The following is a 12,073-nucleotide window of genomic DNA, read 5'->3' as shown; positions in this document are numbered from 1 at the left end:
TTATTAAATGCCAAGTATATTCAAGGAATTGCCCTTGATATGGTTTCTGCTCTCAAGGAGTTTATATTGATAATAACAATCATCATCATCATAACAATACCATTTCTATAGCACTTTAAGGTCTACAGAGCACTATTTATTATCTCATTTGAGCCTCACAGTACTTCTAGGAAGTGAACATCATGGCTGTTATTATCCTTGTCTTACAAAGGAGGAAACTAAGGCTCAGGTTAAGTGACTTATCCATGGTCATGTAACTAGCAATTATCAGAGGCAGGATTTGAATCCAGCCCTTCAGTTATACCATGCAATCTATATATCAGATACCCTAAATTATATGGTGTGCACTAGGCCCTAGACTGAAATAATTACCAGGGGATATGGATCACTGCCATACCTGCGGTGATCTCAGAGCATCTTTCATTTCTGCTCTTAGCTTGTTTAGCTCTCCTTTGCTCTGCTAGATATTTCATCAGTAGAATGAAGATAGCTCTGCTTCCCCACTTCCAAGGATTTCCCTGAAGAGAGCACTAAAATGTCATCTCAAAAATAGTATGTCTTGTTTAAATATTCACAATGGCCCCTTTCAGACAAGACCCAAGGCCCAACCCAAGGCTCCATTGGTTGTCAGGCAGATAGATTGTACTTTAACCAGTTTAAAGTATCAATTTGGGGAACGTAGACCTGTAAATGTATTAGGTTCGTGTCAGAATTTGGAGCCATGAGGGACTTTGAAAGCCTTGCTTCATGACAGCTCCATGTGATATCAGCACTAGGACACTCTGAGGGCAAAAGGTTGTGGTCAGATCTACCCACTCCCTCCCTATTAAGCAGTTAGAGAGTTGTTTTCAGTTATTATTCAAACACAAATGCCCATGTGACCTATAGTGAATTTTTTTATTCCAAGACAAATGATTTATCCTAATCTCCAACTGGGTAACCTGTCTTAGGTCCTTTTAGAACAGTTGGTTGGCCTACTATAGGCCTTAAGTTACCACCTCTTGGTCACAGGTCCACATGTCCCCTCCTGAATGCTCTGTGAGCATAACCACCATTATTTTAAATACCATCATTTGGAATAGTTCAGGTGCCAAGAACTCAGACTACAACTTTTCTCTAAAGTCCTGAAAGGGTATGATTAAAGAAGGGGAAAAAAACTCCCTGTTAGAAGGAAGGGAGATTTTTAAACCTATCCTATGATCTGTGGAGGCAATATAGAAACAGGTCATAAGATCATTTGGTACATACTAGAGGCAAAAAGAAATTTTTATCTTTTTAATAGTGTGCAAATCTTGTTTCTTTAACGGGCAGGTTTCTAAGAGAAGTACATATTGACTTTCATCTGTACTATCTAGTTACATGACCATAAACAACTTAACTTTAAACTCTTTGGGCCTCAATTTCCTCATCTAGAACATGAAGAAATTTGGATTAGGTTTCTTCCCATTCCAAGAGTATGTATTGTCATTTCCCCTACTGATTTCCATTATAATTTTATAGATGTTCTCCCATAGGGGAGCGTAATAAAAATCACCATTAAAGAATCCCGATTTTCATTTCACAGGCATATTATGCCCTTTTTGATGTGTAGTCTGCTTGTATTTAATTCAGTGCAATTCAACAAATATGTATCAAGCACCATTACATACAAGGCACTGAGAATACAAAAACAAAAGTGAAACAGTCTATGCCCTCTAGGAACTCACATTTTAACTGGAGTCGTAAAGGGGGAAGAGATATAAAATGTACATTAACAAACAGCAAATACAAGTATAACTTTTGTGTGACCCACAACCCAAATTCTGTATTTACATCAACTAAGTTCATTTATTGTGGGAGGGGTAAGGCAGGGCAAATGCCCCAGCAAATTATTTCTTTTTTTTTTTATGATTTCTTTGGTTTGTCTTGCCTTCACCTAGGTTTCCCTGGAAAGTTCAAAATATAGATCCCATCTAGGTCTCAATAGCTGCCTTGCAAACACTCAAGTTAACAATATCTAATACAAGACAGCCTTTATTTCACTTTTCAAAAAGAATGCTTCAACACCCCTTCCTCTCCCACACCCCAAAAAAACCCCAGAGCTTGAAGGAGTCAGATGTTTGCAAGGCAGCAGGGAATGAGTCAGTCAGTAGGAAGAGATTTAATCTGAAAGGAATAATTGTGGAGGTAATCTTCCAGAGAAGATAGGAGGGCATAAGATCAAATGGAAGGATTAACCTTGGATCAACATCTCTTCACCAGAGACATTCAAAGAAAAAGGAGGTGAGAATAGGGACGATGTCACAAAGACTGGAAATGCAGATCAGCCAAACTGTGTACCTGTTTTATTGAAATAGGCTATATAAGCAACCACCTTAGCATGCCATTGCTTCTGGGTGTTTAACAGAATGTTCTAATTAAAAGTGGCAAAGATATTTTCGGGTGTTTTCAGACAATTATAAGTAATTCCTGATTTGAATTTACAAAGAAGGTGTTACTATCCCTGTTATGTTTAAGTGACCTCTTTCTGTTACTGTCATCCTGTGTTTATTGACCCTAAAGACTAATTGCTAACAAAGAAGTTCTAGGTAGAACTCTTAGTGGGTAAGAATATTAATGCCTGTACTGAGAAAGGTGGATTTTGTGAGTTTGAATTGCAGCTTCCTTGAAAAAAAATTGCAGAGGTCACCCATCAGACTTGCCTATATACACTAGAAGTTATGTCTCTAAACACTTCCCCTATTCCTCCCACCCAGCTCACACATATACCTTCTCAAACTTTAGGTCATGGCTTAATGTTTGTCATTAGTCATAAAAACTGTAGTCATTTCACCTAATAGTGCAAGAATAAAACTTTTGGTACACTGACAAGTGGTTCCATGTTTTGCTGACCCAGCAGGGCTTGTCATTTAGGATCCAAACAAGAGTAGTTCTGAGGATGTGCATAGGGAGGAACCCAAAGAATGGCTCTGGAGAATTATATTCTGGTCTTCTATCCCCTGTGTCCAATTCCAATCCATACATGAGAGCTGAACTTGACAGGGTCTGGAAAATGATATCATTCTTTGGAAATAGGTTAGATGACTCCCTTTATGGCCCATTTTTTGGAGGAAGTAATGAAATATCCCCACAGTGTGGTGTGGTTGCATGGAAGAAAAATATTTCCCAACTACAAAGACCTCTCTTGGCCTTTTATGATATGGAAATCCCCATCCTTCAACCTCAGGAAAAGACCTCACACCCTGCCAACTGCAAAACATCTCTTTGGTCTGAATTTCTCCTTCAGATGGAGCCAGGGATACCAAAAGTTGAAAAGAAGAGGCCTCAAATTCTCATTCTTTTCATTATAAGCTAGTTAGTAATACCACCTTTGCCTGGCTGCCTCTGAGTTAAGGTTATTGCTATGCATTCAGTTTCCTGTAACCTTAGTTACCTGGTGTTGTTAGTTACAATCTCACCTAGAAACCTCTGGGATCATGACTCAGAACGAGCCTTATCCTTTGGATTAAGCCCATGTAGCTTCCGGACTGTGGGTTTCTCCAGTTATTTCCTCCATATCTACACTTATTCCATCCTGACCAGAGAAACCGTGTGGTTTAGTGATGAGTATTGTACTTAAAGTCTGGAGAAACCTGAATTTAAATCCCACATTTACTGATTGTGTGACCTTGGGCAAGTCACTTAACCCTCTGAGCTTCAGTCTCCTCATCTACAAAACTGTACCAATAATTCTTTAAAACAGGATTATTTTGAGAATAAAATAAGGTAAATGTAAAGAACTTAGAGGGGCAGCCTGGCATAGTCAATGAGAGTTCTAGCCTTGGAGTCATTAGAACCCGAGTTCAAATTTTACCTCTGATATGCACTCTATGGCCCTTGTCAAATCACTTAACCTCTCAGTGCCTTCAGACAACTCACTTAGATGATGCGTCAGGTAAGTTGCCACTGCATTGGTGTGGGGAGTGCTGTCTCTGCACCGAGAGCAGCTGTTAAAGCTGTTGGCTGTTAAAGCACAGCAGCACATCCCATCCCTGGTACTGGCTAAACACTTGTTCAATTAGGACCTTGCTAGACTATCTGAGGGACTGAACTTTAGTCAAGGGACAGTTATTGGAGAAGACAGGTCTTCAGTTGGTCCCTGAGGGAAGTACAGAATTAATAAACAGAAGGGGGAGAAAGACATTGAAACTTAGGTGGGGGAATCAACATAAACTATAGCAAAGAAATAGGAATCAATAAGATAGTTTGGCAGTTGAGGCAAAATACTTAGAAAGTGATATCAAAATCCATCTTGCCTCAGGAGCAGCATCATGTAGTGGGAAGAAACCTAGCTTCCAGTCTTAGTTTTTGCCAGTAATCAACCTTGCAACATTGGGCAAGTCACTGACTATTTCTAGGCCTTTGTTTCCTCACCTATAAAAGGAGGGATTTGAACTCATGATCTCCTCAGCTCCTTCCAGCTGTTATTTTTTCATTTGGTAAAGCAGGAAAAACTGGTGCTTGATCTACCCTCCTGTTGCTCTCAGAGAACTTTCATTTTCTGATGTGCCTGGTTCTTCCAATCACTTCTGCCAAACATTTATGTGGATGGACTACCTTTCTGAGTTGCTATTAATTTATTCCTTTTCTCCCTCTGCCTCTTTTTTTCCATGGCCAACACCTATAGGAAGAAGAGCAAAAGCAGGCAGTAAGTGGATATCAGTGCAAGCACCATGTGACCCTTGCTCTTTTTGCATGATCATCCCTCCCCCTTCCACTTGGCATACTCCATTTCTACTCCTCATCCATAACTCAACTGGGTTAAACTGGATTTGCATAAAGAACTTAGCTTTTCTCCAAAGCTTTTATGATATGGCCTACAAGGTATCCCAGAGCTTTCCATAATTCCAAGCGAAAGCTTTCCAGCTTTCCCCCAGTAAAGCATGTTCTTATGAGAAACCTAAGCTTGTTCAGTTTGTGGTCACAAGTCCATATTTGTCATCTATGTGTACGTGTGTTTGATTATGCATGATCATCTGTAGATGTGATTTTGAGCTCATGGTCACCAAATCACTGTATGAGACATGCCCTGCTTCTTTGCCTCTGGAGTGACTTTATATCATCTTGAAAAAGCCTTCGTGGGTTTGATGGGAGAAGGTGGCAGGGAAGGGGAATCTTAAATCTGAATATTTTTCTAAGGACAAAAAAGATTCCTTTTTATAACCTTAGATTTGTCTTGTGTCACTCCACAGAATTGATCAGATTTCTCTGGCTGCCCAGCTTCACTAGTCAAATTTGCTACCTGATGAAAGCTAATTTTTAATCTGCTGTCTAACCAGGTTTCCTGTTAAGAATCCTCCATCTATTGTTATTCTTGAGATCTACTCCAGGGGGAGTTGTTTTGCTTCTCTGAAAGGCATTATTATAGCACAGGGGGTAGGGAAGGGACCTTTATTCCCTGAGGGACACTGGCTCCACAGAAACAAGTAAAAAGCAACTTAATTTTCTGAGAGAGAAAGGGAAATATAAATTGCTTAATTCATTCACTTTTTAGATTTAGAATTGGGAACATAAAGCTATTTGATAAAGATAATGACCTTTTAAAATAGGCTTCAGTTTCATATTCTAGCTGGTGAAGGCTGTGAGAAAAAAAGATGATGAAAGAAAGAGGGAGGCAGAAAAAGACTGAGTCAAGGAGGAATACTTGAAGAAAGGGATAGGGACCAGAATTGGGTGAGGAAAGAGAATAAAAGGGAAGAAGAGAGAGAATGCAAAGGAGAAAGGTTGACTAAGAATTAAACAGAGGAAATGGACCAAAGGGAAAGAGAGACCATCTGCATTCTCTATCTCCCAGCTACTTCGCGAATCTCAGATACTCAAGATCTCCCTTCCTTTAGTGCTGGGCTTGATGTGCTTAAAATCCCTAACATCTTACCCTGACCCAAAGCCTTTGAGGGCTGGCTGAAAAGGGAAGAATGTCCCTGACCTAGGATACTAGGACTTGCATCTTAATACGGAGACTTTCTCAGAGCTGCATATCATGTTGTGCTTGTTGATTTAAACAGTTGAAATATTTATTTTCAGAAATTTTTCTGTAAGCCAACTGAGATCAACACATAGCCAAGAGGTTCCCAACACATTATGATGATGATGATGATGATGATGGGTTTTTCATTTTTGTTCAGCTCTTCATAACCTCATTTTAGGGTTTTTCTTGGCAAAGATCCTGAAGTAGTTTGCCATTTCCTTCTCCAGCTCATTATACAGATGAGGAAACTGAGGCAAACAGGGTTAAGTGACTTGCCCAGGGTCACACAGCTAAGAAGTGTCTGATGCCAGATTTGAATTCAATAAGATGAGTCTTCCTGATTCCAAGCCCAGTGCTCTGTCCACTGTGTCATCTAGCTGCCTACCCCTATTGGATCCTTTTCTCCACCAACCTAGAGACAGTCTACAATGGGCAAGAAATTAAATAAATTTATATTCAGTCCACTAGCTTCACAAAGTTCACTCTTCACAAAGAGTTGGACGTGACTAAAAAAAGACTCAGCAATAGCTATATCTAGACTGGTGAATAAGTGGAATAAGTGAATTAATTAGTTAAAAGGCATTTATTAAGCATTCACTATGTGCCATGCTCTGTGATAAGTGTTAGGGATAAACATACAAAGTAAAAATAGGCTCTGGTTTCAGGGAGCTTACGTTTTAATAGAGGAGACAACAGATATTATCAGGGGAGGAACGTATTTTGGTTTGGAAAGTTACAGAGATGGTGAATAAAGCGATAAGGGAGTCAACTGATATCCCTTTTCTAATAACAATGACAGTAGTGACTTGGTTATGGTTTCAGAACTAGAAAATAGGTGGTAGAGAGGGGAGACAAGGTTACATTTTGTTTTTCAGTCATGTGCAACTCTTCGTGACCCCATTTGGGGTTTTCTTGTCAAAGATACTGGAGTGGCTTGCCATTTCCTTCTCCAATTCATTTTATAGATGAGGAAACTGAGGCAAACAAGGTTAAGTGACTTGCTCAGGGTCACACAGTTAGGAAGTGTCTGAAGTCAGATTTGAACTCAGAAAGATGAGTTTTGCGGACTCCAGGCCCAATGCTCTATCTACTGTGCCACCAGAGGACAAAGTAGCTGAGAGTGAAGGAACCAGTCAGGATTTAGGGGGCTTTTTGAAGCACTCACCGGTGAGGAACTGAGCTCATTCACTACATCAAAGAATCAGAAAACTGGAATTCTTTCTCACACACATGGATATGTTTAGGTTTTTTTCCTCTCAGTTTTCTGTTCTGTGGTGTTGGGAGAATGATTGTCGTACTACAGATATAAATAGAGCCTGAGGAACAGAAGCTGAATCAAATGTAATTAGAAATTAGGGCCTTCTGACCATAGTGTAGATAATATGGTTCATTGAGTTGATGCAAGGCTGTCAATGAGGCTCAGGTATGAACCCCAAATTTCATCTATCTTTAAAATGTAGGAAAATACTAACCTCAGCAAATGTGAGATAACACCAAGGACTTTAAAAGAATATAGTTATCCAGGAAAAAAACCCACTCTAGATTAGGAGTGGTAGGCTCTACAGTAGAACTTTGACAGTGTTGTTGTGATTAGCCACATATCTTCTCAGTCTCTGCCCATGACTGTGGGAATTGAAGAGAATAAGGTAATGACTTGTAATGCAGTGGAACAACCAGAAATATAAGAAGGAGGCTGAATAATAACTACTACAGATTTGAAAGTAGTATGGAAGCTATGCATATTCTGATTTTTTCATCTGTCTTGTCAATTTTTTTCTCATGTTTTAGGTGACACCTCTGCTTCAACTGACAATTCTTTATTTTTAATTTTTTCCTGTACCAGGATTTTTAAATTAAGGGTAAAGCCAGCTGGCCATTTCTGTCAGTTCTTCACTGTATAGTGAAGACCACCACTTGGGACTTGATCTTCAAGCTTTAAAGTCCAGGAACTAGCTTTTATCAGTTTCATCTAGGGTCTTGGGTTATTCACATTAACCAAAATCACATACAACAAAGAAATCACAATGGTAATTTATTATTTTATAATGGAGGATGTGATATGCCTAGCTGGAAAACTGATTTCAAGTCATCCGCTCAGGTGGGTAGGCTCACTTGAAAATGAAATTATGGAGGATAAATTTACTTTGTGGATAAATTAAATGGGATGTTGCCAAAAAGATATTTGTATATAGCTTGGAATATTGCTGTGCCACAGGTTAGGAATGTTTCTAGTTAAAGGACTGGTATTCATCATTTGGAACCAGATTACCCTTTCCCTTGTCCAGGGGTCATTGATATAGTAAATAAGTACTTATTAAGTGCCTACTGTGTACTAGACATTGTGCTAAGTGCTGGGCATGCAAAGAAAGGCAAAAGTTACAATCTAATGGGGGAGACAAGTGCAAACAGACTATGTGTAGGATAAATGGGAAATAGTCAACAGAGAGAATACACTATAATTAAGAAGGATTAGGAAAGGCTTCCTGTGGAAGGTGAGATTTTAGCAGAAACTTGAAGAAATCCAGGGAAGCCTGGAGGTAGTGATAAGAGAGAGCATTCCAGGCTTGGGAGACTGCTAGCCCAGGAGATGGATTAATTTGTTTGAGGAACAGCAAGGAAGGCAGTGATACTGATCAACAAGAAAGGGTAAGAGAGGTATAAGGTATAAGAAGACAAGAGGGGAGGTTATGAAGGGCTTTGAATGCCAAACAATAGATTCTGTATGTGATTTTGAAGGTGATAGGGAGTCACTGAAGTTTATTGAGTAGGGGAGTGACCTAGTCAGACCTGTACTCTATGAAAATTTGGTTGCTGAATGGAAGATGTATTAGACTAGGGAGAGACTTGATGCAACCCCGCCCCCCCCACACACACACATCTCCAATAGCCTATGGTTCAGGCATGAGGCTGCACCAGGGTAGTAGCAGTATCAGAGGAGAAGAGGGAGCATATTTGAGAGATGTTGCAAAAGTGAAATCAATGGGTCTTGGCAACAGATTGGTTATGGGGGGTGAAGGATAGCGAGGAGTCAAAGATGATCCCTAGATTCTTCATGCCTGGGTGACTCAGGATGGTGTTGCCCTCAATGATCCTAGTGAAGTGTGGAAGGAAAGAGAGTTTGGGGGGGTGGGAAGGAAGGAAAGATAGTAAGTTCAGTTTTAGACATAATGAGTCTGCTAGACATCCAGTTTGTGATGTCTAAAAAGCATTTGGAGATACAAGTTTGGAGATCAGCAGAGAGGTTCTAGCACTCTCTCTTTTTAATACTCCTTGCTAGGCACCAGATGCTTCTGCCATTAAAAATCTCATGACAAAACTTATCTTTCATTAGTTACATTTTAGGGTGGTTGCTTCCTGGCAACATAATCTTCATCAGTAAGTTATCTCCAAATCACAATGTAAAATGAGTTATTTCTGGGAAGCTTCCTGTAAGTGACTAATCTCCATTTTGTGTTAACTGCGCTGGACAGGGGAAGGAATCAGAACAGGGAGTCTAACAAAATAGATAAGGTCTAGCAGATGCCAGGGGTCAAGCAAACTGAAATCAAGTGCCAGAGTAGCAGACTAAGCTAGAAGAATAAAGCACATTCTGTATTTCAGGCAAAAGGTCAAGTCCAAGAAAGTCAGCTAAAGGAGAGAATTGGGCAAAGTTCATAGCGTAGGAGAGGAGAGAGAATAAGCAAGAGGGCCACTAAGGAACAGATGATGCTTAATATTACCTCTAGTCCTAGTGCTGAAGCAATTTGCTTTCCGCCATTTTTTTCTGCTTGCTAAGAATAGGAATGCCAAGCCAACATGTGTTGATCATACATAGATAAATGAAACATTTAAGCCCTTACTGAGGGCAGCTAGGTGGCAAAGTGGATAGAATGCCAGGCCAGGACTCAGGAAGTTCAAATCTAGTCTCAGACACTTACTAGCTGTGTGACCCTGGACAAGTCACTTAATCCTGTTTGCCTCAGTTTTCTCATCTGTAAAAGGAGCTGGAGAAGGAAATGGCAAACCACTCCAGTATCTCTACCAAGAAAACCCTAAATGGGGTCATGAAGAGTTACAGGTGATATAGGACACATGGGATCATGGGGACATGACTGAAAACAGCTGAACAAACAAATAGTCTGGTCACTATACTAAGCTCTGAATGAAGATGCAAATACAAGCAAAAAAGACAGTTCCTGCCTTTAAGGAACTTACACACTAATAGGGGAAGACCAAACATAAAAGGATACTAGAAGAGTGGGGAAGAGAGAGAGAGGGCACCAGGGACATGTCAAGGAGACTGCAAGAAGTGTCATGGAAGCTCATTTCCTGGCAAAATAAAACAAAAGACAACTCCTAGAGTCCAAGCTTCTGGTAAGGTGGAGATGGTCAGACGGCAGGGCCATAACAAAGACACTCTATGAAGGCCTGGTTCCTAGCAAGATAAGGGAAAAGACTAAACTTTGAGAGCTAGGGGGATCCGTAGTTAGAAAAAAAAGTTAGAGTTCTTGCCAGGGAAACATATTTCTGATTTTTGCAGAAACAGAGATGATTGGATTTTATTGACTTGGTTCCAACATTCCTTGAGGACAATTGTTTGTCGTCTTATATTGTGTTGGTTTTATTTCCTAATTACAGAATATATTCCTAAAGAGCAGGGACTACTATGTTAGTATCTGGGTCTGCCCTCCTCTCTCCTCCCATAGCAGAGGGCACTCAAGTATCTACTTCCCCTCAGGTCAGTGATTTTTAGCTGTCTATAAGGGTACCAAGTGGCTTATAATCAAAATAATAAGGGTTTTGTAATCTTTTAAAGTTTACAAAGCTCTGCAAGGTAGGTAATACAAGTACTAGTATCTCCGTTTTACAGATAAGGAAACTGAGGTTCAGAGAATTGGCAGCTTAACCAGAGCCACATAGTAAGTGTTGTTACATGGAGTCAAACCAAGAACTTTAAGAGCCGTGCTTTTTAACACTAAATTACACTGAAACTGGATCTATGAGAGCCAGCATTCCATTTGGAAGACGTAAGAGAGACAAATAGAAAAACTATATTTGGGATTAGACATGAACCTTTCTAATGTGAAGTGATAGCTTTTAGGTTGTGCCATGTCCTGGTTGCCTTTTTAAGATGGTCAGTAATGCGTTTAGAGATTCACTCAATGACTTCATGGTTGCCTGACCAGAAGATATTTGAATATTTTTCTTCTTCCTGACTAGAACACACCCAGCATGTTTTGGGACAACAGATACATACCCCTGAGAGCAATGAATATTTCACACCTTTCCTTGCCCCCATACACTTCCCTATGTCCTCATATGGATGAGTCATTCCTCAAGTGCTCCCCTGGGTTCAGATCCTGGCTCTGGTACTTATTAACTGTGACCCTCTCCTGGAATCCCTTTTTACAGTTTTACAAACTCTGCTATGCTTTTAAAATGCAGTAACAGTTTACACTAACAGTAAAGGAAGTGCCATTTTTTCCCTGTTTAATTCCCAAATTGTCATAGTGTTCCCTGCTGGGCTCTTTTAGGAACTGGATTATCTGCTCTCTGCACGTCATCTCCAGGCTAGCTGCCTAACAGAGAAGATGGACCCTATAGTCAAGTGTTTCTTTAGGTGTTCTCTTAAGTATCTATGAGAGCATTGACTCCCCTTCTTGAGCCTTATGATTATGCCTAAACCAATTGCTGTCATACTTCAGCCCACCCAGTAGAGGCCCTTCTACACCAAGAACCCCACTATGTAAAAACCTTCTCCAACCCCTACAATTTTTATTTGAGGCAGTGCAGGATCCAGAACAACCTGACTTAGTGGGTCAGGAAGGCCAATCAAGCTTACAAAGACCAGGCAGATCAGTCATGGTGAGAGTAGCAGGTATAAGGGCCTTTTGTTCTTCATAGAATACAAGGCCCGAGTATATCTTAAGCACCACTGGAACAATCCCACTTTTGCAAAACTCAGTCAATGACACAGTCCCCTTTCCATTATCTAGATTTCTTCTTTTGTCTTCAACCTTGTTTTCCCAAACTTGGTCAAGGTTCATATAACATGTTATAACGGAAGGAACTTCTTACAGTCAAACCTGGGTTTAATTCCTTCCTCAA

The 12,073-nt window shown here is 40.1% G+C and overlaps 1 protein-coding gene across 7 annotated transcripts in view; it reads left to right on the top strand.

Annotated features, from left to right (window-relative positions):
• The window catches only part of DTNB (dystrobrevin beta), a 351,017-nt gene that overhangs the window by 285,830 nt on the left and 53,114 nt on the right, over positions 1-12,073 (top strand). For 5 of the 7 annotated variants that reach the window (XM_036750795.1, XM_036750793.1, XM_036750796.1 and 2 more), the window contains one exon: positions 4,646-4,666. The exons of the other annotated variants lie outside the window; for them this stretch is intronic. In XM_036750795.1, coding sequence (XP_036606690.1) covers positions 4,646-4,666 — 21 coding nt within the window. The remainder of the gene's footprint in view (positions 1-4,645; positions 4,667-12,073) is intronic. 7 annotated transcript variants of the gene reach the window in all.

This window comes from Trichosurus vulpecula, chromosome 3, assembly GCF_011100635.1.
Source record: "Trichosurus vulpecula isolate mTriVul1 chromosome 3, mTriVul1.pri, whole genome shotgun sequence".
In the NCBI taxonomy this organism is placed as follows: Eukaryota; Metazoa; Chordata; class Mammalia; order Diprotodontia; family Phalangeridae; genus Trichosurus; species Trichosurus vulpecula.
Note: the sequence above shows the minus strand (reverse complement) of the source record. Positions and strands in the feature narration are given on the sequence as shown.